This window comes from Acyrthosiphon pisum, chromosome A1, assembly GCF_005508785.2.
Source record: "Acyrthosiphon pisum isolate AL4f chromosome A1, pea_aphid_22Mar2018_4r6ur, whole genome shotgun sequence".
Taxonomy (NCBI): Eukaryota; Metazoa; Arthropoda; class Insecta; order Hemiptera; family Aphididae; genus Acyrthosiphon; species Acyrthosiphon pisum.
In genome coordinates, this window is record NC_042494.1 from 66,897,695 (window position 1) to 66,923,599 (window position 25,905).

General features: G+C 32.4%; 1 protein-coding gene across 1 annotated transcript in view; it reads left to right on the forward strand.

Moving 5' to 3' along the window:
- The window catches only part of LOC100159900 (myosin 20), a 33,353-nt gene extending 12,482 nt beyond the window's left edge, over positions 1–20,871 (forward strand). The window contains 18 exon segments of the mRNA XM_001944461.5: positions 960–1,271; positions 4,597–4,907; positions 11,764–11,935; positions 12,132–12,304; positions 12,574–12,733; positions 12,869–12,985; positions 13,117–13,364; positions 13,748–13,837; positions 13,839–14,048; positions 14,568–14,741; positions 15,239–15,428; positions 16,508–16,679; positions 17,470–17,681; positions 17,769–17,967; positions 18,454–18,617; positions 19,049–19,248; positions 20,364–20,463; positions 20,530–20,871. Of these exon segments, the coding sequence (XP_001944496.2) occupies positions 960–1,271; positions 4,597–4,907; positions 11,764–11,935; positions 12,132–12,304; positions 12,574–12,733; positions 12,869–12,985; positions 13,117–13,364; positions 13,748–13,837; positions 13,839–14,048; positions 14,568–14,741; positions 15,239–15,428; positions 16,508–16,679; positions 17,470–17,681; positions 17,769–17,967; positions 18,454–18,617; positions 19,049–19,248; positions 20,364–20,463; positions 20,530–20,687 (3,362 nt within the window). The 3' untranslated portion in view covers positions 20,688–20,871.
- The last annotated feature ends 5,034 nt before the right edge of the window (positions 20,872–25,905 follow it).

Sequence of the window (25,905 nt, forward strand, 5' to 3'; positions counted from 1 at the left end):
CCGCCTTTATAGTCCAAATGAGGATTTTGATTTTTATACTTGGTTTCAATATGTTTTATCCTCATGGTCTATATAGGTATAATATAATCGAACGTAGAGTTGCCACATCTTTATTTTATTTAAGCCTGGACAAACATTTATCGTACAACTTTGATGGGAAACATCGTACCACTCCTCCACGGTCAGCCACCAGTTTTAACACACCATTTTTATGTAACTAGAATACCATTTACAATGGTCATTGCTCTATGAGTACATTTGTAAGGCAAAAACTAACTCGACGTTACAAATCGAAATCAGTGACTTATAAAATAATCAAATTAGTGATAAGTGATAACAAAAAATCTTGGGAAACAGGAAAACAATGGACATTTATTATTCATCAATAATATTGTCGTCACCAAGCTCGGAAAGTTCTTTACATTGCATAAGTGCATGCATATTTTTCGTTTTTTTTATATTATAAATCCATAAACAACAGTTATTACTAAATTAATACTTATTATTTTTTTAAATTTTTAAGTCCATTACATCGAAATATCGAATATTAAATTACGAACTAAAAAAAGATTGAAACATTTAATAAGTGGATTGGATGAGTGTCAGTTAGTTGTTTATAATTAAAAAAATATTGGTCGTGAAATATAACTATTGACGTGCATGTACCCTGTACTGGCTGTACTACCCTGTAACCACTAACTTACGTTGGTATGGACATCCTTACTATGATTTATGGCTATACGAGTATATAGATGTGTGATGTGTCCTATGTACATTGTACGGCGATGGAACAGTTCGCGATGCTATTGTGAAAATTCACATGAATAGTTCCAAGTACCTTAACATTGTCTCTGTAACCCAACTTTTTGATAATACACAAAACGAAATTAATAACATTTTCGTACGATATTTTTCACATTTCAAATAAAGTAACTAAATAAAATAATATTTTCTTGCAGACGCGTCCTGTTCGAACGAGGCTGTGCACTTACAACAACGGTTGCGAAGTCTAAGCACCGAGTTGGTCACACTCCGGAACAGCCTGAACCAGGGCCAAGGAGCGGCGGCGGCGCACGGTGGCCAGGGTTGTCCCCAGCCGGCGGCTGTCAAACAATCTCCCGGATCGAATTATACCGGAAACAACAATAACAACAGCAACAACAACAACAACATACTGGCCACCGGTAAGTCCACACCTAGCAGCCCATCGAAGTCAACGTTACCACCTCCAGTGTTGCCGAGGACTTCGTTGCCCACTTTACCCGTTACAGGTACTATATTGAACGATAAATTGTGACAGAATGTATGCCAAACACGTCGTAATAATAACATAAAATAAACTATCGTAAACTTTTTTGAAAATAAATTGTAAAAATGTCTTGTATATCATATTACGAACGGCGATATTCTGCATGTTATTATGTACGTATGCCACGTCGTATTTTATGCGCTTTCATAGTTTTACGACGTCTGAGGCTTTTAAAATCCGGATAAACTTACACTGTAGGTACTTATATTGTATACATCATATACCATATTATATTATTATTATTTCAAAGACCGCATATATATATATAATAATAAATATTAGTAATAATATTGTAGACTGTGGTATAGCGAATTCATGCGGTGTGGAATGCAACTCGACACGCGTATTATTGTATTTTCTGACAGATTCGAAAAACTTTATCAGTACACATAATCTGAAAATGTATAATCGATTACTGTTTATTAAAAATTTCACAAATTTCAAAATGTTTGTTGTAAGACATTAAGTTTGAGGTTTGTAACAATAGTTTCTCCGTCATAGATGTAACAAAATCACAAAAGCATTTAATCATTTTAAAAAAAACCCATTTTAAATTACAAGTCTAAAATATTTAGGTATAATTTATTTATCAACCAAAATCATCGTACAGGTGCTATGACGTACTTATAGATAGACGATAACGTCCTTCAAATATCGGTTTAGACCACATTGTTTTCATCATCATTGTAAAATATGAAAAACTGAAAACAGTCGTTATCGTCGTTCGGATTGGTTTTTCATATATTTTCGCTGCATACCGACCACCTACTATGTCCTACGACCTACATGTATTTCAGTAGACAATCGATGTATAATATTATGTGTGTACAAATCGATTATAATTTTTTTTTAAACCTTAGACCTGTATCCGATATCGCACCGTCGTTCCTAAAATACTATCTATGATGCGATATAACACGACGTGTATAATGATGGTGATTCGAGTGCGTAATAACATCGGTAATTGCTCCATCAACCAAAAGTCGGACGTAACAATATAATAATTATCCTATTAATGTGAACCGTCCCCCGCGTGTATAATATAGGTACCCATTATAATATGTATACATATACGTAGGCAACGTGCATTATGTTAAACGCATAATATAGAAATAATTATACCTTATGTGAAATTAATTTCCTCGTACACAACGACAACAACTGCAATAATAATAATAATAATAACTATTATTATTATTTTATTTATTTTGTAACGCGATGATCATCAGGCACTTTTTTAATCTAGTAATGGTACGCAGTCCAGTACTATGGGAAAAATTTGGTTGTGTAATATAATATCTGCGGAGTTGCAAAGTAATAATTAAAAGTATAATCGCATCCTGCGAAGAACACTTAGCTATGGTTTTATGACTGCAGTAGGTATCTGCTGCTGCTGCGGCGGCGGTGGCGGCGGCGGTCTTGTACGAGGATATTAATATTTGGTAGGTATATAATATTAAATATAGTTCGCACGAATACGGTTCGTTGGATTTTCCTGGTATGAAATCGTGTGTTAACGGTGCAATATATTATAGACATTTATCGTGTATGGTGTACCAATGTACCACTGTATACTAACCTATTGTTCAACAGACGACTTTAATATATACTATTACTATACCTATAGTCAGCCCAATGTGAATTAGTAATTTTTTAAATTTTGATAGGAAAAATTAATTTTTATTAAATAATATTTGATGGTATAAATGTATATTATAATATATCAAACAATAACATTTTGTTATTTTAATCGTCGCATATTGATTACCAAGAAATCATGTGTGGAACACCTGTATCGCTTGTAATGGGTTGCATTTTATTGGAAGTTTTGTATAGGCCATAGGGCTCGCAAAAATATTTTGTACAGAGGCCCAAAATGTTATGTGGTGTGGGGGGGGGAACTGCCTATACTACCTACATACCAGTATAGTGTTGTATCATAATTTATAATAATATTATATAGGTATACCCATATCATAAAATGAAAGCATTAAACATACATATCGCAAAATATTTCGGTCTCAGAGTAAAAATTGTTATGCAATTTATCAACATTTTAAAGTTTACAAAATAACGAATAACTACCTCATTGGTCATCATTGGTAATAATCACCAATCAGAAATAGGTATTTGATGAAAGATATACTTCCAATGTCCAACCATTTGTATAAGTATTCTAAACGCGTTTGGACTTTGGAGATCTTGCAGTTTTAATTATGCAATAAGACGTATATTATTTATACTATATGGATTAACATTTTTTTTTTTATATATAACACATGTAAAAAAAAATTATATTGATTTTCTGATTTTATTCTTAAAAATACAAGATGCTTAATGAAAACCAAAGTACACTTCTATGCTGAATTTATGTCTATTTTTAATTAAGCCTACACAATTTATGATTTATAAACATACACAAAATAATACATATTTATTATTTAATATAAAATATATTATGTACTACCTATATAATATCTACTATATTAATTTTCAACAAAAAATATTTAAATATCAGAATAAAAATTAACTATATACATATAGACAAATTGTAGTTCTTTAATATCTCTTATTTTCGAATTCAAACAAATACATTTCAACATGTTACACGAATGTTTAACAAATATTGGTAGGTATAAGGTATATACCTATATATTTTAGCATTTTATGAAAACTTAGATTTCCTGATTAATATTATTTTAATTTAAATTTACTTACTTTGAGCATTGAAATATAGATACAACGTGGATTCAACCCAAGGCGTGGGATGATCTATATTTGTTTTTGATACATAGTCAAGAAAAAATTTACTGATATGGGCTGTCTACCTATATCAATTTTAGATTTTAAATGTTTAAAAGTATCATTGACTACCGATTATCATTGGGTGAAAAATGTTTATGATATAGGTCGATCTTAAGTTACTCTATGTCTATAACCCTACTATAGATACATATTATGCTAAAAATGTTCCGCGCTACAAAATATCTGATACTTCCCATCTCTGTATAAAATAAATACAACTGTGTCTAAGATACTTCTATTGTAGTCTGTAGATACTTATCCCAACCCGGCCTATAATATAATGTTCGCTCCGATAGCTTCCCCCGGGGTCCATCACTGGCGTGGTAATAGTTTTAGCAAACAATTTAACTATATAAACGATTTGACGGATTGGGATTTTACACTCTATAACATCACCTGGCGTTTTCAAATAACTATAAATGATGAAATATCTGTATATATATATATATATATACTTACGATGTGTCTTTTATTGTGCGCAGATAAACTGTTTAAGGGCAAAGAAGAATCGCAAAACGGCGGCCAAGCTGCCACCGCCGTCGCAAAGTGCTTAAATGCTACGTCGTCGCCGAATTCGGCGGCGGCGGTGGCAACGCAGCAAAAGACTGAATTGAATAACCACCGAACGCACCGCCGATCGTTCCATGGACCTCAGACGACCGCCGGAAGCGGACTCTGCGGCAACGGGTCGACCCCGGGTGGAGGCGGTGACCTGATCCATCTTCCTGGGCCGTTGACCGAGGATGCCGTGCTCAAGGCGCTGCAGAGTCGGTTCTGCGCCACTCAAATGTTTGTGAGTACTTACACATTGTTTTTATTTTTTTTGTCAAAGAAGTCTCGACATAAATAAATTATTATATAATTCGACCATTGGACTTCACAAGATATTAGAGGCGTGCGGTTTTAATACAAAAACATATCTTACAGGAAAAACTTGGAAAAACCGTGTCACAGACACCCTTAATAAACTAAAATTAGTTAACGTCATGTGTCAGCCACATACAATAAAAATTTGAAACACTGCGCATGTTGAGTATGAACTATGAAATCCTAGTGGGTTGAATTATAATATAGTGCTTTAGCCTTTAGGCATTCAAAATTCGTACGGACGAGAGTATTTATGAGATAGGTCTGTAGCGAATAATGTCGATTATGAGTGGTTTTTGGCGAAAATGTTAGTAGTGGGCGTGGTTTACTTGAAAATGTATCGTGGAAATTGTCCGTTTTATATATTTCTGTGCACATATTATGAAATTACTATATCCAACATTTATAGATATTCTGCACTGCTGCAGCACTAGAATAAGACCGTTTCTATACGTGTTCGGGTCGTCTAAATGTCTAGTTACAAAATAGTTATTGTGATTGCACTGCAGTTTTAATGCAATCTGCAGGCACAAACTTAGCCACGTTTACGCATACTATTTAGACCTGAGAAAACGCGCACTCTGTATACACTAAACCTCATATCATATCTGTGCGTACCTATAATACTGTGTGCCTTGAACCCCAAGACCTCAAACCCCTCGGACCATGGGAACTGATCGGGTACCTACATATGAGCGCACGCGATGCTATTATAGTTATATAGTACTATACATACAGAGTGATTTTTTGTACCAGGTGAGGACCAGGCGAGACGTTAGTGAATCACGGGCGTGTATCGTAGGATTTTACTTTAAATCTTTTCAACGGTATCGTACACGATACGTCATACCTGCAGTGTACCATTATAAAGCAGCAATAGAATTCCTTATATTCTTGATTTTTTAATAATTATTTCAGCAGTTTCCACGTTTGAAAGTAGGTAACTAAACGAAATCGTACGATACGTAATTTAAATGCAGAATATAATAATTTATATCCGGTTTACGGTTTGTGTTATGATGTACATCACCCTGTACAATAGTCATCACTTATGATTCACTATAGTAAATAGATGTAGTACATATTGTATGTGTGTGCTTATTATAATTGTACACGGGTTATACATTGTATACATATATAAATTATATATTATAATACGTGCATTACCCATGAAGAGATTTTTTTTATTGAGTGTTTAGATCTAGTTGGAAGGAGGGGATCACGAGATTTTTTTTCATATCTCTTATCGACCGACACCGATCTCTTGCGGGTGGCGATTTCGTGATTTTTATTTATCCTCCTTGTGCTACCCCCCGCTGCACAACCTCTTCAATCTTCATAAGTAAATTGTATACAGACATAATAATAATATATAGTCTGTATATACACAGTATATAGTGTTCGAAAAGTTCCAAGCGCATCCATTTCCAAAGACTAAACATTCGTATAGTCCACTTTTGAATATACAATTTTGTTGTGAAATTTAATCATTCGAATTTCCTAAAATCTTAGCTAATATGTATAAGAAATACGATTTCCCGGACACCGTTTCCGAGCAATCTCGTTCGCACGACCTAGGTATAGTAGGTATAGATCGTAATAATATTATTATGTTTTGCTGTTTCTTGAGAGTGAAAATCTTCAGGTTTTTCGTATATCTTTGTAATCCTCCCGTACTTACCCCGTCTTGGAGTATACTAAACATGCGGACGATATACGCAACCCGTCCTATCACACGAGCAGCAAATATTTATACATTGTATAAAGTATATATTACCTACATAAGTAGGTACTTACGTTATTTACACATAGCTTTTGACCGAGAAACGCATATAATTATCGGATCATTATAATATTGTTATTTTATATTGTTCGCTCGCAGTCACGAGGAAAATACACACGAATAATATCGTATTATAATGTTATAAAGCTCCCGCGCGTAATTTCATTGTTGTTATTATATTATTTTTTCGTCTTAAACGTGTATACAACAATCAAATAATAATAATTAACGAACGTGCATCGTTTATTATGTGAAACTTCGGACCTCTGGCTGCCGGTCGTGTAATGGCGGAATACAATCGCCGAAACTGTCGAATTTCACAGGTGTATCCGTGATATATAGTAGCTTTGTACAGAAGTGTTTTATAATGTGGGCGACTCCCCCCTCCAAATATACACAAAATATGGACAGTCACGTCTAGGGTCCGAACTCCCTCTCCCAAATATAGGTCACTAAAATACAGAACCACTGGGAATGTGGGTAGAGCCATAGATAATAATATAATATACATTTTGAATTTTTGAATAAATTATCAATGGGTAGTGTCACTAGAGTCCCCGTTGGATAATTGTAATTTTATACTTATGTAGTTATGTACATTGTATACCTAGCATTTAACCAATATTATTAAAGAAGTTATAATGGAAATTTATATAATGATAAATATAGTACATTAATTTAATACACTTGTTCCGACCGTAGCCCAGAGACGTAATTTCGACTACGTAAGTCATACTTTGCGTATTTTGTGTAATCAAATATTGTTGTGATTTGGTCCACTTCTTAAATTGGTTAGTCTAAAAAATGATTAATTCTAAATGGGGTTTGTGGCCTGCATAAAAGTATGCTTGTTAAAAAAAATGTAAAGACGTCACTGCTGTAGCTATTTTCTTCAATTATCAATATAAGAAATTGTCACCCACTACCCAGTTATTTATATATATATTAATAGGTTCCTAAAATATATGATTTTAATAATTGAAGGAAAATATATTTGATTTAAGTCTATAATAATGTGTGGAGGGATATGAAAAATACTTTCCAGGTAGTTTTTTTTTAACTTGGAAATTTATCCCGTTATTATTATTATATTATATTATATTATAATATTATTCCCTCGACACTCTCTTAATCTTAATATTCGAATAAAAGTATAATACGCTGAAAAAAATGTATGGGAAATTGGTGTTTAACCCCAATCATCCTGTTTAGTTTTGTAAAGCACCGGCCCTGCCTAAATATCGATACATCGATTATAATAATTAATATAATTATTTATGTACCATGATTGGCAAAAAATATGACGTAAAGCGCAATTAAATATTTTTTTCGTACCTATCTATAAAACGTCGTATGCTTACGCTTAGCATATTATAATAATCGTTTGGTTTGTACCACAAAAAATGTGTAGATACGGGGGCAGAAAGAGTGGTGACAAACTGACGAAACATTACGATTATAATAATAATAATAATAACATGTATAATATAGGTATAGGTGCCATCTCGACTCTCGAGCACGGACCCGATTTAAGTTTGGCGGATTATTTACATACACCGATACATATAATACCTACAAGGCTACAACGACATAATATTATATATTATTACATACTTAAGTAGGTACTCCTTTATACTCCGCGCTCCGTTCACAAAATACAAATTCAGCCTTATAGTACCTATTTAAAATAATAAAAAACTAAGCGGCGTTATCGTCTCGTCGTCTTCGTAAAACAATATGATGTGTACGACCCTCGTAACATTATATTATGTGTATAAAAATTATGAGCGTGCTGTGCGGCTAAAAAAAATACGGTCGTATGTGGATCTACTGTATCATCTATATAGCCATATATGTGTTGAATACCGCCTTCATAATTTTCCAGCGCGCGGCGGTCCGTGATCAATAATATCGTTATCACATCGAGCGGAATTCACATAATATTATAATATACCTATTATTATTATTATTATATGTAAACCGAAATCGTACGAGATAACAAAACCAATGGTTACAGATTTCAAAACGATGATGACGAAAGCAGACGATTTCACTTTATATATGGTAGACGGTAGTGTGGTATTTTTCGAACGCTCGTGTCAAACCGTCGATATAATAATATAATTATGTGCGCGCCTCACGCACAAGCGACGCTCCACACGCACACCCTATGCGCGTGATGCATGTACAGGGTGTGCCAAGGTGTCGACAGATGGCGGGAATTCGTTCTTTGAAATACCGCGTTTATGATATTGTGTTTCGAGAACCATCATAGATATAAGTAATCGGTAAGCCCGCGCTCGATAAAGTTTTAAAATACTAAATCATATTAGATTGCGTCCGGCAGGCCATGCGGTCTTAATGTCGTAATATTATATAAATATAATATACCTTTCGACGGGAAAAAACATCACCAGTTTCCGAAATTTGATATTTTTAACCGCGTCAAACCCCGAAGATTGAATTCTACTACGAGTCATCGCAAACGGTATACGCGTATCATATTTGAATCTGCTGCAAAATAGAATATTTCTCGTCCAAAAAAAGTTTCTATAATATGTGTATTGTGTGTAACAGGCACCATCATTGCCCGCAAGAAATATGTTCAAAAATAAACCATATGCACCATATATGTTCACGGCGTAAACTATAAACCTCAATAGTCTCCATAATAACAATTCTTTATCACGGAAAAACTATCCCACTCACAAATTTGTCTTTTAATAGAATATGTATAATATAGGTATAGGTAATAAATAAACAAAAATGAATATAATACAAACAACAAAAATACAAATGAATTAAATTGATTATTTAAGTACATTAATTGTCATATATTTTTTGATACTTGCACCATAAAAACTCTTAAGGGTGTAAATTAAAAAAATCCATATTTGGTATATAGCATTACCCGCGATTTGTCGTGGCGTGAGTATACTATATACCTGTACATGTGGATCCGTCTGTAGATTGAAATCAAATTTTCGGGCCGTCCGATACACGCGTGAAAAGGTCGTATGCATCGATTACTCCATTTGATGTTAGGTGGTAATAAATTGGAGTTCGTCAACCGCGCCGATCGATTTAAAAATATTCTAAATTTATGTTCGTATTTGACAAAGTAGTACCTACTTATGCACTATAATGCAGTGCGATCATAATTTATCGGTAAATACGAGTGTGAGTTTAGGTGTGGGGAGGGGGTTGAGCGAATTCCAATCGGCGGTATACCTACTTGCGCTCTGTGTATATACCACAATATTTAATATCATATCTGTATATACGTACAGGTAACGACCTATACATATTATATGGATGTATAATAATAACGACGATATTTAGTAATAAATAATCGACCGTTGTCGATTATTATTATGTATATATATTTTATATATTTATATCGATTTACCCGTGCTCGTCGTATATATACGCACACCCGGAGGCGACGTCCGATGGATCTTTTGCGACTAGGAGGGACGCGGTGGTAACTATAATATAACGTAACTATATGTATATACACATACAATATATATTATGATAAAACGATAATTACAATATGCATAGGTACAGTAAATATAGGACGTGAAATTAAAAACCTAAATCGGGTGTACCTGCGCCCAGTGCACACACGCACACTTATACCTACACGTACGAAAGTACCGAATGTGTATATAGGTATATACCTATACGATCTTGCCCTCGGGACAAAGCTATTAAGCATCGACGCGCGTGTGCTGTACAAAAAATATCTATATATTATGAAGTCAGGCTGCTGCAGGGCGGGCTCCTCGAATTCGACGCCGGCGGATTTGACGAGAAACCCCTAATTTGTTCGCCAAGCCGAAACGAATTATTATACGTATAATATGTAGTCACGCGCGCGCGTATGTGTGTATTATTTTTATTACCGAAAGGATACATACTTACCAGAAAACGACAAAAATAAGAATAATAATCCATGAGAAATTAATTTTCCAAACCGATAATAATTTTTTTAATATGACGTACAGCTACAGTTACAGCGAAAACCTATATATATATATGTATATTATAGATGACGCGTATAGTAGTCCCTATACTTAAAAATATTTTTGTTGTTTTTTTCCATGCGCGGGGAAAATCGAGAGAGATTTTGTCCGAAATGTTGGGCGTTATATACACGTGATTATGACGTATACTTATTAGTAGAGATGGATTTTGATGACCTAAAAAATATCAAAAATGACCCAAAAAAATTCTTTTATGCCTAAAAAAATACGGAAAACTGCCTAAGAAATTTTAATTTTAAGTTTAATTTACAGTAAAAAGGAATGTATGAAATTATAAAAATTAATTAAAAAGTAAAAAGTAAATAAAAAAATGTCAGTTATCATTGTTTGTCACACATAATAATAATAAAATAATTTTTTCTAACACATTTTCTTTAAAATCTAAAATTTATGAAAATTGCAAAATTGTACAAAAAATTACCAATAATATGAAAATACAATAAAGGGACATTAAAAACAAAAAAATTAATTTATAGCTAAAAATGCTTAAAAATACAAATTATTATTAGGATATTCTGAATCGAGAGAACATGAAACAAATGTTTAGCAAAGATAGAATTTTATAGGATGCATCCTATTTCCTTTCATGAAAGGAAAACAAATGCAAAAGTCAACAACATCCTATGTTTACTTTTTAGTTATTACTTACAAATATACTTTGTATATTATAATATATTTTGTCTCTACCGCTGCGTGGAATTACTCGTTTTTTAGCGAGTTGATTAGGAACTTTAAATTCCAACTATAGTTGTAATAATATTATATTCCGATTTATTCAACTACCACTTCTTTGAATTACAAAATATTATGATGTGTTGTTCGTCAGACGAAAAAACGTGAACCTCGGTTGTTTTTCCAATCGGCAGAATTTAATATGATTTTTTACACTACCTATTCTTGAAGCATATTTAAAGGAAAATAAACTTGAAGTTTAATTTTTCGTGTTGCAGACAAACGTGGGACCTATTCTATTGTGCATGAACTCGTACAAAGACATCGGCAACCCGATGACCCTCACCAGTATGAGAGGCGCCACGCTGGACTTTAAGTTGCACAAGGTCATTCTGGACGCGGTCAGACAGCAGACTGAATCAGGATATCCGCAAGCCATCATACTTTCTGGTTAGCATATTATGGTTTATTTATGCCTGACGTTATTATAAACTTATCGACTCCGCTCAAGAGCACGTCACTTGTATTTCCACTGAACCTTTGAATACCTGCCTATACGATAAAAATATAAATATCACACACGTACCTATTGTACACGGAAATATATTTTTATAACGTTATGTGACAACGGGACTTTTGTTTTAAGGTGTTAGTGGTTCCGGTAAGACATACGCTTCGATGTTGCTGTTGAGACAGTTGTTCGACGTGGCCGGAGGTGGACCCGAAACGGATGCTTTCAAACATTTGGCCGCTGCGTTCACAGTTCTTAGGTCATTAGGATCCGCCAAGACGTCTTCAAACTCGGAATCCAGTCGAATCGTAAGTGATGATAAATATAATAATATATGCGTATGTGATCAGATGATTTTTAGTGTACGTTCACTAATTTTCACGCTTTAATTTGTTCGATGATTTTTTAAATTGTTAAGTATATATAAAGACCTAATTTCTAACTACTTCAACACTTGTATTGTATTTAATGATCAATGTACTACTGCCACATATTATGGTGTTTAAATTTGTGGGGCAAAAAGTTCATTCAAAAACCATTTTATATACCTAACGATCATCTGTGACATTTTTTTCAGGGTCATTTTATCGAAGTACAGGTGACCGACGGTGCTCTGTACAGGACTAAGATACACTGTTATTTCTTGGACCAAACCCGAGTAGTACATCCACTGCCAAACGAAAAGAACTATCATATATTTTACCAGATGTTGGCCGGCCTATCTCAGGAAGAAAGAGGTGGGTCATATTATACGAAGGTTCTCGTATATTATGATATAATATACCTATTAATATGTCATTAATACCTTCGCAGCCAGTTAAAGAATAATATTCATATTGTACTAAACCATCGTTTATTTTCTAACCTTTCAGTGAAATTAAACTTGGAAGGATATTCACCGACTAACCTCCAGTACCTGATGCATGGCGACACCAGACAGGACGAAGCCGAGGACGCGATTAGATTTCAGTCGTGGAAGTCGTGCCTAGGTATGTGTCCACTGCTCATAATAATTAATAACCACGTATCCATGCGTATACAACGTATAATAACAAAAGCCAAACCATGTTAACCATACTCATCATAATGTTATAATATGGCATGTTTTTCGTTCGTAAAGGTCTCCTCGGCATTCCGTTCATGGACGTAGTGAGGGTTCTGGCCGCGGTACTGCTTTTAGGCAACGTCAACTTCGCGGACAACGGGTCTGGCGAGGTGGTGGCCAAAGGTGAGACTGAATTGGCGTCGGTGGCCCGGCTACTGGGCATCACGTTCCCGTCGCTCTTCCGTGGCATCACTACCAGGACACATTCCGAAACTACTCGGGGGAACACCCAACTGATAAAAACCACCTGCGATGCTAACACAGTAAGTCCATCGAAATAATTCGTCGAATGATATCGTTTTATTCATTATAATTCAGTATACGTCATTATGATGTTACATGAAACGATACTATTTAAATTGTATACACGGATTTAGATTTGTTACTGAATTTTATCAGGTAACAAGTCTTATAGGTTTTTCAAATTGAATAGGTATAAATCGGTGTATATAGACAATAACTTTTTAAATTGTATATAGGCACAGATCGTTGATTATTTTTTACATATTCGTATTTAAATTGTTATGTTTTGTTGCAAATTACATATGATGTGTAGTAGAAAAATAAGAAAAGCTACCTAATTTAATCTTAAAACTTCAAAATACTGCCTTTTGACTTATGCAAATATTTTTTGCTCGCTCCACAGGCCAATTCGATAAGAGACTCTCTGGCCAAGGCGTTGTACTGCAGGACCGTGGCGACCATCGTGCGCCGGGCGAACAGTCTGAAACGACTGGGGTTCGACGTTGGGCACGTTGAGTAGCGACTCCAACGATTCAGTTCATAACCAGGCTGAGGTGGCCAGTCAGCACGCGTCCACCATCGGCACGGCCGGTTCCAAGTCGAGCAAGTCGATGGCTGCGCTCAACAACGCCGTAAACATCGCTAGGCACGCCACGGATGGGTCCATCGGAATCTTGGACATGTTCGGGTTCGAAGAGCCAAAGGTATGTAGTGATACAATTTCGATACAGTATTTAAATATGCAGAATGTGAACACCGAATTTTTCATTTGATGACGAAATCATCTTCGTGACATACGTAATATAGTAATTAGTAGCTCCACAAGAACGAACGAGTGTCGATTATTACGCGTATTACGCCCTGGAATAAATTGCGAGTTCAGGGTTTTCTTAGGTTGGATAGGAGGCAATAATTACGTTTGTGTAAAACAATTTTTTTAAAAAAATAATTAAAACTTAGTTCAATATTTTATGACTGACTTAATATAAATGACGCTTTTAGTCAACATAACAATATAAAAACAACAATAATTTATTGAATACAATTTGTTTAGTTTCTATTCGTCGGGTATCCCTTTTCAAAACGTCTTGCACAAAGACTACACCTATATAATAAAATAAACAAATAAAAGCCGACCGCGGGACGTCCAACCTAACCCAACCTACTAATCAGGCACAAGCATATAATAATATTTAACAACCACCATGTCTTGACTTGTACAGCCTAGTCAACTCGAACACCTGTGTATCAACCTTTGTGCCGAGACGATGCAGCATTTCTACAATACGCACATATTCAAATCCAGCATCGAATCCTGTCGCGACGAGGGGATACACTGCGATGTGGAAGTCGATTACGTCGACAACGTTCCCTGCATCGATCTCATATCGTCGTTGGTGAGTAAACAAAGTTTTTTGTACTTGTACATTTCTTGTCGAAACAACTTTCTCATATTGAGGATCGACCCACGTGAACGAGTTAACATATTAAATCTAATTGATCTTGGTATATTAACTCATTGCACTAACTTAACTTATTTGACCCACCCGCGTTGGTATAAACGTGACTCAATAATTTTTCAATTGCTCAATTTAAGTTGAATTTTGAATTTTCATTAGTCATTACTCATTATTAGAGAAATATATTATTGCATTTTTCCTATATATCATAAACATTATAATGTGTAAGATTTTTAATTATATAATAATAATATATACACTTTGCAGCAATTGAGTAATCCTTATGTTATAGGTGTAGGTATAATCTATAAGTAAAAGTTTATTTGTTAAATAAATAGAAGAAAAAAAACAGTCAACTCAATAAAAATATATGACTTACTTGTCCAGCCTTACATATTATATACTAAATAACTTAAATAACTTTTTTTTTATAGAGAACCGGCCTGTTGAGTATGTTGGACGTCGAGTGCTCCATCAACGGATCCGTGGAGCTGTATTTGAGAAAAGTGAAATCTCAGCACAGAAACAACCCAAGACTTTTTGAACCCAAGTCGGTGGACCAGAGGTCATTCGGTATACAACATTTCGCCGGCAGGGTCGTGTACGACGCTTCGGATTTCCTAGGTATAGAATGGTTACTTTAAACATATCGTTACTATTGTTATATGCATAATACTTAATTAATGAGTAGGTACAAATTGTTACATTTCTCCTGAAAAAATTATACATATATCGCCTATATCAAATCATGATTCATTTAAACTGATATCCTAAATTGTATTAGAAGTAAATTCAATAAACAAAAAAAACAAAGATCTTTTATTATGTAAAATTATGTGTATGTAGAATTGTAGTTACTAAATTTCCAATCAATTTTGTTATATTATTATTAATTATACATACTTAGATTTTTACTAAACATAAAAACTGATTTTCATCCCATCTTGGGGAGGTAAAATGGGACATAAGTCCCTATTCATAACAAATACAATTCATTTCATATCATATAGGTAATTAAATGTTATTCAAGCTTATAACTTAGAATCTTTATTTTTTTTTTGTATAAATACATTAAACATATACAATTAAAATTCATTAACATTTATCAGGAAAATTATAGTTAGGTATAGTATTTAGTTTCATATCTAATGTCTGAATAAAAACAATAACATGGGACATGGTTCATCTTGTCCAGTTGTCCCACTGTATTTTTCCCGTCTTATCCCAATAAAAGTAATATTTTCATTTAACGTGTACCTATTATTCTTAAAATAAGGATAAAATCTATCAAAGTTACATTAATCGAAACTTAACAAAATTAGGCCGTGGGCCATCTCCACTCAGAATGGTTTTTGGTATACAATAATATAATATCATTGAATTCAAATTTAATACAATATCTATAACTGTGACTCATACTACACCTAATGGCTAATGTACAGCAGAGCGGTACACACTTGCCCACCTTTTTTAAAATAAATTATTTTTCCGAAGGTTGGTGCCTTTATTACATATTTACATTTAACTGTTTTGTATGTATTTGTGTAACTAACAACAATAATATAATATAACTTCTTTTAAATTTGAAGGTACTTAAAATCCTAAGATTTCCAATCCTTTTTTTATTGTAATTCGTATAGGAATATGAAAATGTGTAATTCATTACGATCTGACGAATAAATATTTTGTAATTGCGATTTCAGAAACTAACAAAGACGTAGTGCCGGACGATTTAGTGTCCGTTTTCCACAAGCAGTCGTGTTCGTTCGGTTTCGCCACGCACCTGTTCGGGAGCGAGCTGAAAGCGTTGTACAGCATAGAAACAGTACCAAGAGGAATAAAATTTCGAATATCACCGACTTCGCATTCCGATCTGTAAGTCAAATATGATATCATCATTCTATGTCATAAATAAGTGTTTAAATTCAGTTATATTATTATAACATATTATTTCGGGCAAAAAAAATAAAACGCTTATTAGTTATTATCTAAAGTATTGGTATACCTGTAGCACACAAATGCTATAAAAACAAATATATTTATGTATTGCGCCGATGGTCGTAGTTTTTTGTTTGTCCGATTGATGTCGCTAGCGAATAAGAAAATTTAACGATTTAATTTTTTCACGATAATACTTGTTTCCATTTTTCAACGCGAATATGCGATATACAAATTTGTCAATTTTTCGTATAACTACTTGTCTTGTGGTTCTCATCTCTATACTACCCTTTGAAAAAAAAATACGAGTATAAAATATCAAAATTCCTCCGATTGACAATATGCAGAGTAAAAAAAAAATAAGTTGGTAATACCAAGCTTCTGCTTATGTAGTTATATATATTTAAAAGTTCCAAAAATCAGAATTTTAACTAAATCTAATTCATTATTGAAGGAAAAAATATATGATATAATATTATACATGTATGGATCAATAAATATGTTTAGGATTTTTATACATAATTGCATCCCTTTGCACAAATCTATCGGAAAAAATGCCCGCTTCTCCCGAATATCAATTATATAATAATATATTAATATTACATATTTTAATATTTATAATTTTTATACATATGCTATGAGATTAAAATACATTATGTTTTTATCGTTCTGAGATAGATAGTAAATTCTGTGTTAGACTGAACTAAAATCCCATTGATTTTTCCAGTTTAAACGGCAACGAGCCCGTGTCGACGTTGACTCAAGATTTCCACACGCGGCTGGACAACTTGCTAAGATCGCTCGTGCATGCCCGGCCACATTTCGTGCGTTGCATCAAGGCGAACTCAACTGAGACCCCAGACAAGTTCGACAGAGCAGTAGTCATGCGACAGATACGGTCGTTGCAAGTTCTGGAAACGGTCAATCTGATGGCGGGAGGTAAGTCCGCAATAATAGATACACTATAACACAACGGTTATCGACTTGACCATGTGCTGCAGTTATAACGAAATTTTTTTTTACCAGGTTATCCACATCGGATGCGGTACAAAGCGTTTAACCTGAGGTATAAAATGCTTGCACCTTTCAACAAACTCTTGCGGACGGACGACCGAGCGACCGAAGACTGCCACCTGATATTGCAATGCATCGAGGACAAAATTGACACGAAGCAGAGCGAAGTGAGCATGAGTTGGGCTTTTGGCAAGAGACACGTCTTCCTCAGGTGAATATTTCACACGGCGTCGCACGTTTTCTAGCTGCGAGTGGCGCCATTTGTTATGGAGCGAGCCGAAGGGATATCCCAAATCGTAGCAGAGCTCGAAAAATTCATATTTCGACAGTTACCATTCATTTATTTATATATTCTTTCGTTCGGTTGACAAAATTGTGTAAATACATCACGATTAAAGAATTCTATGTCATTAAAATATATTCCCTGCAGTAACTTAACATTATAAATATAATATATAGTTGGACCAACACAATATTTTGATTGGAAAAACCACTAACTATAAGCTTGAGATGAAAAAATGTTATTTAGTGCAATTGTGTATATTGTTAGTCCAACCAATATATTATCGCCTTTGTTATCGTAGTTTCACAAATATTAGTGTATATGATACTGTTCATAGTCTACACACCACACGTCCACCACTCATTTTGTAATATAAATATTGACAACACGCTTATGTAATTTATCGTGTTTCAGCGAAGGGGTAAGGCAACATCTGGAAAAACTCCGATGGCAGACTCATCATAATGCGGCTGTACTGATACAGTGCACGTGGAGGAGCTGGAGGACCAGAAGAAAATGGCCGGGCACCAAACGAGTCATGATGCAAATGCAACAAGTGTCCAACCCCATTGTACAGTGTACGTGAGCCAGTTTGAGTATTTTTTTAAGTATAACTTAATAGCATGTTTTCAGGATACTACGTTCGTCATTTACTATACTAATATCAATATTAATATTATCTAAGAATTGATGAAATTTTATACACAACTTACTAATTCGATAATATTAATCAACGGTCACGATATCAGTATTTTGTGTTGTATACGATTGTCAAATAATTTCTGATATATCAGTACAGAGTTTAGAATAGTAGAACACTATTACTAATATTACATGTTGCTTATGTTTTTAATTTTTGACTAAATGAAAAATTATTATTTTTATCGTCAGATTTTCGTGCACACGATATCTTATTTTTTTAATTTTCTCAGTTAGTTATATAAAGTTAGAAGTGTATATGCGCACACTTTTAAACTTAACTAATAATTGTATTTCATCTAAATTATAGGTCTTAACAACAAAATGGGTATGGGTGGAAGGAAAATGACTTCTGGTAGTCAAGTTCCCAACGCCGGAATAACCAACAGCGGCACAGCGACTTTAACTAGACCCAGGCCACAACCCATCACGGGAACACCTCCTCCTGATCAAATTGAGAAGTTCGATCAGAAAATAATACAGACTTGTAACCTATTTGGATTGAATCTGGTAAATATTTTTAAGCAATTATACAAGAGTTCACGTATTTAAGCTATATTTATTTTTTTTATAATGTGCTAACAATATTTCTTTTCAAACTATTTTTATTGCTTTTGAGATGTATTTATTTATTTGCATTTATAATAATAATTTTTTGCTGTCAAGCTAAACGTAATATTTTGTTAATTTATTTTTATTAAATCAACAATAAACCACGGTTTTTTTCATTACGCAACGTCATTACATAACGTTTAGGTACTAAACGTTTTACTGACACATTTTTTCATCTAAATGTTCAATAAATTATGATTAGATATTAACATTAATTAGAAATTATAGTAGCATATAAACATTATAAACCCATGGTTTTTGGTAAATTACTTTAAAAAAATGTATTCGTTACTTAAGTACAATTGTACTAAAATTACTTATATGAAAAGTAACTTTCTTTTCTTACTTTCATATTATGAAAAAAAAAACGAGCACAAGAGTATAATATTATTAGATACTCTAAGTTCTTATCAATCGTTAATCAAACACCAGTCTAACATAAGTATAATTAATAGTGTATAGTCGTAAATATAGATAATATCTTAATTAGAAGAATGAAGTACAGTGCAAGTAAATATTAATGTTGTCCAAACATTAAAAACTTAATTGTAACGAATTAAATTTAAAATAATATATATTGGTAGTAAGTACCCAACCCGTTATAAAAATGTATAGTGATAGTATTATTATTTTTCCGATTAATTATCAATAGTGAATACTTGAAACTATAACGTGTTATATTTTACTAATTAATTATCAAAAATAATTTCCATTATGTTTTCGTTATTTTGAAAAATTCAAACGAAATTAAGTAAGTAATTCGTTATAAGCAAATGTTACTTTCGTTAGGTACGTTTCTGTCCATTGTCCAACATAAGATCTTGGTAACTGAATTTCCGTTGGTTAAAAAGTAACATAAAATTCCATAGGTTTCCAAAATCAGAAGGTACACGTAACCTAACCTAACCTAACCTATAGGTATACACATTTAACTAACTATAACTAAATAGACAATCGCCTGTTATAATCGAGTTAACAGTAACTGTCGATAACGTAATATTTTTATTTTCCAGGAAAGACCTCCGCCGTTACCTCCAAGTCGGTCGTACACAATATCCGGTAACACGAAAATGGGATATCCGCAAAGCCGTATCATGAAAAAATCTTTTCCTGGTACATATTACACTGACTTAAATAAAAAAACAAATTACTAATATTTTTTAATGATTGGATTTTCAGAAGAAGGAAACTGTGACGTCACGCTGATAAAAGGTGACGCTGTCATTGTGGTGGGTACTTCCAACAGAAGAGGACACCTGGTCGTCGAGCACTGTAACAGAAGTCTGGACGTGCCATTCCAATTTTTGGAGCTGAAACCTAGGCCCGTCGCTATCTAATATCCTTTCCCCCCTTAATTTAGACATTGAGGTGAACGATGCTCAAACACGAAACTTATGATCAAACCTTAATTTATATTCTTCCAATGTATTATATAAATATTGATTGTTGAATTTCTAGTGTAAAAAATTATTTATTATATAAGCTGACGAAAAAAATGCCTATCCTAATAATATAACTGTTAACTAACTGTGCTATATATATGTTATATAGAATACATTCTAGTACAAATTTATGTTTTTCATTCCTGTCATTCGAAATATAATTTTATATTTAAGTAATAAATATATAATATATATATTTATCATGATATGCCATTATAAGTATTTTAAGTTTTAATTGTCTATATAGGATTTATTTAAAAGTAATTAACTACGATGTAATAAATTATTATGTTTTATTGTTTTATATTATTATTATTATTATTATTATTATTATTATTATTATTATAATAATCGTGCCAATATTATATATAATATGTATACACATCAAAGACGACATTTCAATTTGTTTTTAATTTTTATAAAAACTCCAATTTTAATTCACAGTTAATTTATCATTATGATTTTATTATTCATTATCTGTATAGGATGAAAACGACAAGAAACCTATGATGTTGTATTTGAATGTGGTCGACGCTCAATTATTATGCTCGCGTGCCGATGATTACATCTTAATATTATAATAAATAAATTACATGCACTAGTCTACCCGAGAAGTAATTTTCGTCATTCGCAGCTAGGTATATATTCATATTAATACTCTGCAGATATCTAGGCCACGAAAGAACACCCAAAGTAAAATATTCTATTGTCATCAATATTCAATGAAGTATCAATATTATCACAAAACTGGTGCAAAATAAATTCAACTTTCAAATATATTTATTATAGATTAAGAAAATGTTATAGATACATTCTAACAATACTAGAAAATGATATTTTTTAACCTAAAATTATATTTTGCTGTTCTAAGAAACAGTAGGTATTTGTATGAATAGAAATTTCGCTGCGCCCTGCAGGCCGCGGCCGCCGTGTTGTTTGTAATATACGATATAATTCGATGTATTATTACTATTGTTATATTATTTAAAAATATACTGTTTTCGTCCGCGACTAACAAGACTGTCGTCTGTGATTTTAATGATATTATATAAAATATAAATATTAGTTCATTTGTATTTTGTATTGTCAAGTGAAAAGATAACTTTCCAAGCAATGTAAACAATCATAACCTCAGCTTTTTAAAGGTAAGTCAAATCAATTTTTAAATAATATTATATTATAATTTATAATAAAGTTATTGTTAAAAGTCCCATAAATTATAATCTGTATAGGTACAATTGTCAATTGTTATTAAAAATTTGTTAAATGGTTTAAAATAATAATAAAAACAAATAATAGAGTTATTAGTTTTAGTGGCCTATCCCCTGTTAGCTATTTGAATTTTGAATCCCATCGTGTGTTGTATTCACAAATAAATTTTCCTAATTTCCTGAATAATGTTTTGTCGTTTTTAAATTTAATTTTTCTTAATTCATAATGTTACGTTTCTGTAAGACCACATATTTTATATTTTTCTATAGTATTTGAATAAAAATGCTGATAAAAACCAAAGCTTTACATCCGAACGTAACATTTTTAGATTGTTAATAATTTAACTCTACCTTTTGTTGTTTACGCTATTCAATTATAATTTATGTATATTAATTATGTCGATAATATAAATTATAATTTTATTTACATGATAAATTACTATTGAGTAATATTATATAGGTATTGAGGTTCTTCAAAATAAAAAAATAAAAACTTCAAAGTTTGTATAGGAAATTTCAAATATATTTTACTCGTAAGTGTTTTTTTAAAAATGATGGATAAGTAGACACTATAAATAGTAAATGTTCAATACTGTTTTATTGAACACTATAAAAAGTAAAAACAATTATGATATCTACGTAGCTTTATAAAGTGTTTGTACGCCACAGAATGAAAATATTATTTTGTACCTACTGGTTGACGATTAATCATATAAAAGAAATATACCTATTGATAGCAAATAGGGTTGGACATCAAAGTTACACAATTTTACATTTGTATTTGTTTCTATTCGACCTATTTTATGTTAATTATCATTAATTAATTATTAGAAATAACTATATAAAAAGATATCGGTGTTTCGAAAAAACGTCGTTCATGAACGCACGTTTACGCATTCACATTCATATAATTCAGTGAACGTCACTTGTTTTTTCAAATAGAACGTGAAGTGTGAACGTTAACGACGTTTATATTTTTAATGAACTTGATTGATTTTTAAAACGTTCAATTTATTTACCATTTAATAAACATATTTGTAAAGAAAACTATAGTCTTCTTATTCATTAATATATTTTGATAATAAAGATTAAATCATATGCTCTTTTCTTATCACATCGAATATACCTATGTGATAACAAAAAAGAGGTTAAAAAATAATATAATAATATTTTCCATTATAATTACACTGTAATAGTGTATAAGATTAGATCTTAAACAGTATGTCAATATAATGCTGAAGCAGTTACGGCACCGCCGTCGATGTCACAAAATAAAAGACCTTAGACAATGGTTCATGGGTGATTGGCCGCTTGAAAAAAAATTCCAGGGCCCCTCTGAGGGAGTCAGTCCGCCCCTGCTACCTACTCAAGAAGTGGTGTCCCGTAACCGTATCAATAACAATCATACTTTGTTAGGCATTTCAGCATTTATTTCCCCATTACTCCAACATAAAATTCCTGACTATAGGTATTCCCCGTAAATAATACTCTTCTCGGTTGGCCGCATAGTTCTTATTGAAAAATGAATACCTATACCTTTATAGAAACCTAAGCCAAAAGAGCACTCTGGTGACTGCGGTCCATCAGGAGTTCAAAGAAAATGGATTATTGTGATTAAGTATTTTGATGGATATGGTTTATGCTTTGTCGCTTTCTTTTATTTCTGGAAAAACGTAACCGACACGACAAATCTTCAAAATATGAATATAAAATCAAGTATTTAATTATTATAATATTAAGAGACTACTCTGTGTAACATATTATACACAATAAATGATAGGCAACCACTATGTTTTTTTCAGGGCAATAGCAGCAATTTTTATCGTTGTGTGTCGCATATTGTCATTTATACTATTTGGTCTTATTCGATGCACTAGCAAAGTTGACTTGGTACCTATATATATAACCCTCCAGCGTAGCGCAAAGTTGCAAAAGTTTTGAAATTAAATACAATATTCCTCATAACACATAATTTTATGTATTAAACTCAAATACATTTTTTTAATACACATTTTTCAACTTTACCAGCTATAGAACTCCGAATAATCATTTATTAATGAACTTATTAGAGCTAATAATTGTTTGGGCTTTTAAATTTGGAACAGAAACTTTAAATCAGGGATGGAAAACGTGTTTAAAAAACGATATTAACGGAAAAAAACAAAAAACAACTGAAAAACGATAACAAAAAATCCCAAAAACCGAAAAAAATTTAATAACGAAATCAAAAACGAAAACGAAAATAAATTATACAATTATACATTATTAAATGTATTAAATTTAAACAAGCTCGAATTATTAAACAAGCTCTAATGGCCGAAATGATAGGTAAAAGACCTCTGGGCAGACCCAGAACAAGGTGGAAGGACTCAGTTGTGAAGGATCTAAGAGTACTTCAAGAAAGGGATCAGTTAGACGTAGCGTACAATAGGGAAGAATGGAACGAGTTTGTGATGGCAGCGTTGGACCTCAATGGTCCCTTAAGCTGTATATGATGATGATACATTATTAAATTATACCACGAAAAAAAAATGTTTGAAAAAATATTCACTTGTCTTTACTTTTTAATCTTTAACTTTAAAAATATTTTAATTTGAAATCAGAAATTTTGAATTTTCTAATTTTTATATAAATTATAATTTTGATTTAAAATTTAAATATTAAGAATAATTAATTTTAATTTTTAACTTTTAAGTGCATTTCTGTATTGCGTGTTACTATTATAACTTAAAAGTTAAAAGTTATAAGTTATAAGAATATAATGTAAAAAAAATATATATATTATCAAAAACGTTATTTGGAAACAATTGGAAAATAACGATTTTAAAAACGTTAATCAAAAACAATATGGAAAAATAACGTTTTTAAAAACGTTAATCAAAAACAATAAAGAAAAATAACGTTTTTAAAAACATTAATCAAAAACGTTTAAAAACGTTAAACAAAAACGATATTTTTTAAATCAATAAACAAAAACGAAAACGAAAAAATTAAAAACGTTTTCCATCCCTGCTTTAAATAGACTCTGGATTATACTACAGTAAAATTTTATTTGAAATTATTTTTTTTTGCTCTTAAAATGGATTTATCGGCAGTGCCGGGCGTATTAACTATTATTTAAAAATAATTAATCTATATCTATATATAAAAAAAAATGATTGTACATTTTGAATACATTTTATAACTCAAGATCCACCGAACCGATTTCGATAAAAATTTCAGGGCATATTAAGATTGATATGTAGATAGTTTCTGTGAAGTTTGTATGCTGTGCGATAGGTGGTCCGGAGTTATGGCCTTTTAAGTGCACACCTAGCGACATGGCGATATTTATTTTTATTTATATTTAAGTGCAAACCATGGAAACTAATTCATTTGTTTTTTTTCGTTTTTTTTCTGCAGTTTTACATCAAATCATGCGCCACATTCGATTTCATTATCGCATTGCACAGTAAATAAATCGTACAGCTGCACATACATAATATGACAACAACAATTCTATTTTCCAGATAAATATTAATTGGTTTGAGATTAAATGAGATTGATTTTTATTCAATTTCAATTGTATGGATTTAGGTGTAAAAAAGGCCACGACCAAGACGATAGAATATAGGCCGACGATCACGTAATTATGTCGCACAACAGTTTCATTGAAAACCTTTGTACAGGGTCAATTCTGCAACTACTTACCAGACCTTCTTGATTTTTTTTAAACGAAACAGTATATCACGGAGCAGTGGCGCCGAACACGTACTTAAGGTGGTGCATTTGCACCACCTACAATTGGTGGGTGGGTACTGGCCACTGGGTGTCTGGGTCCATATAGTTTTGAAAAACTGACACTAAGCACGAACTTGTTAATACTTTAATAATTGATGGCCAAGTAATTGTAGAAAGTAGAA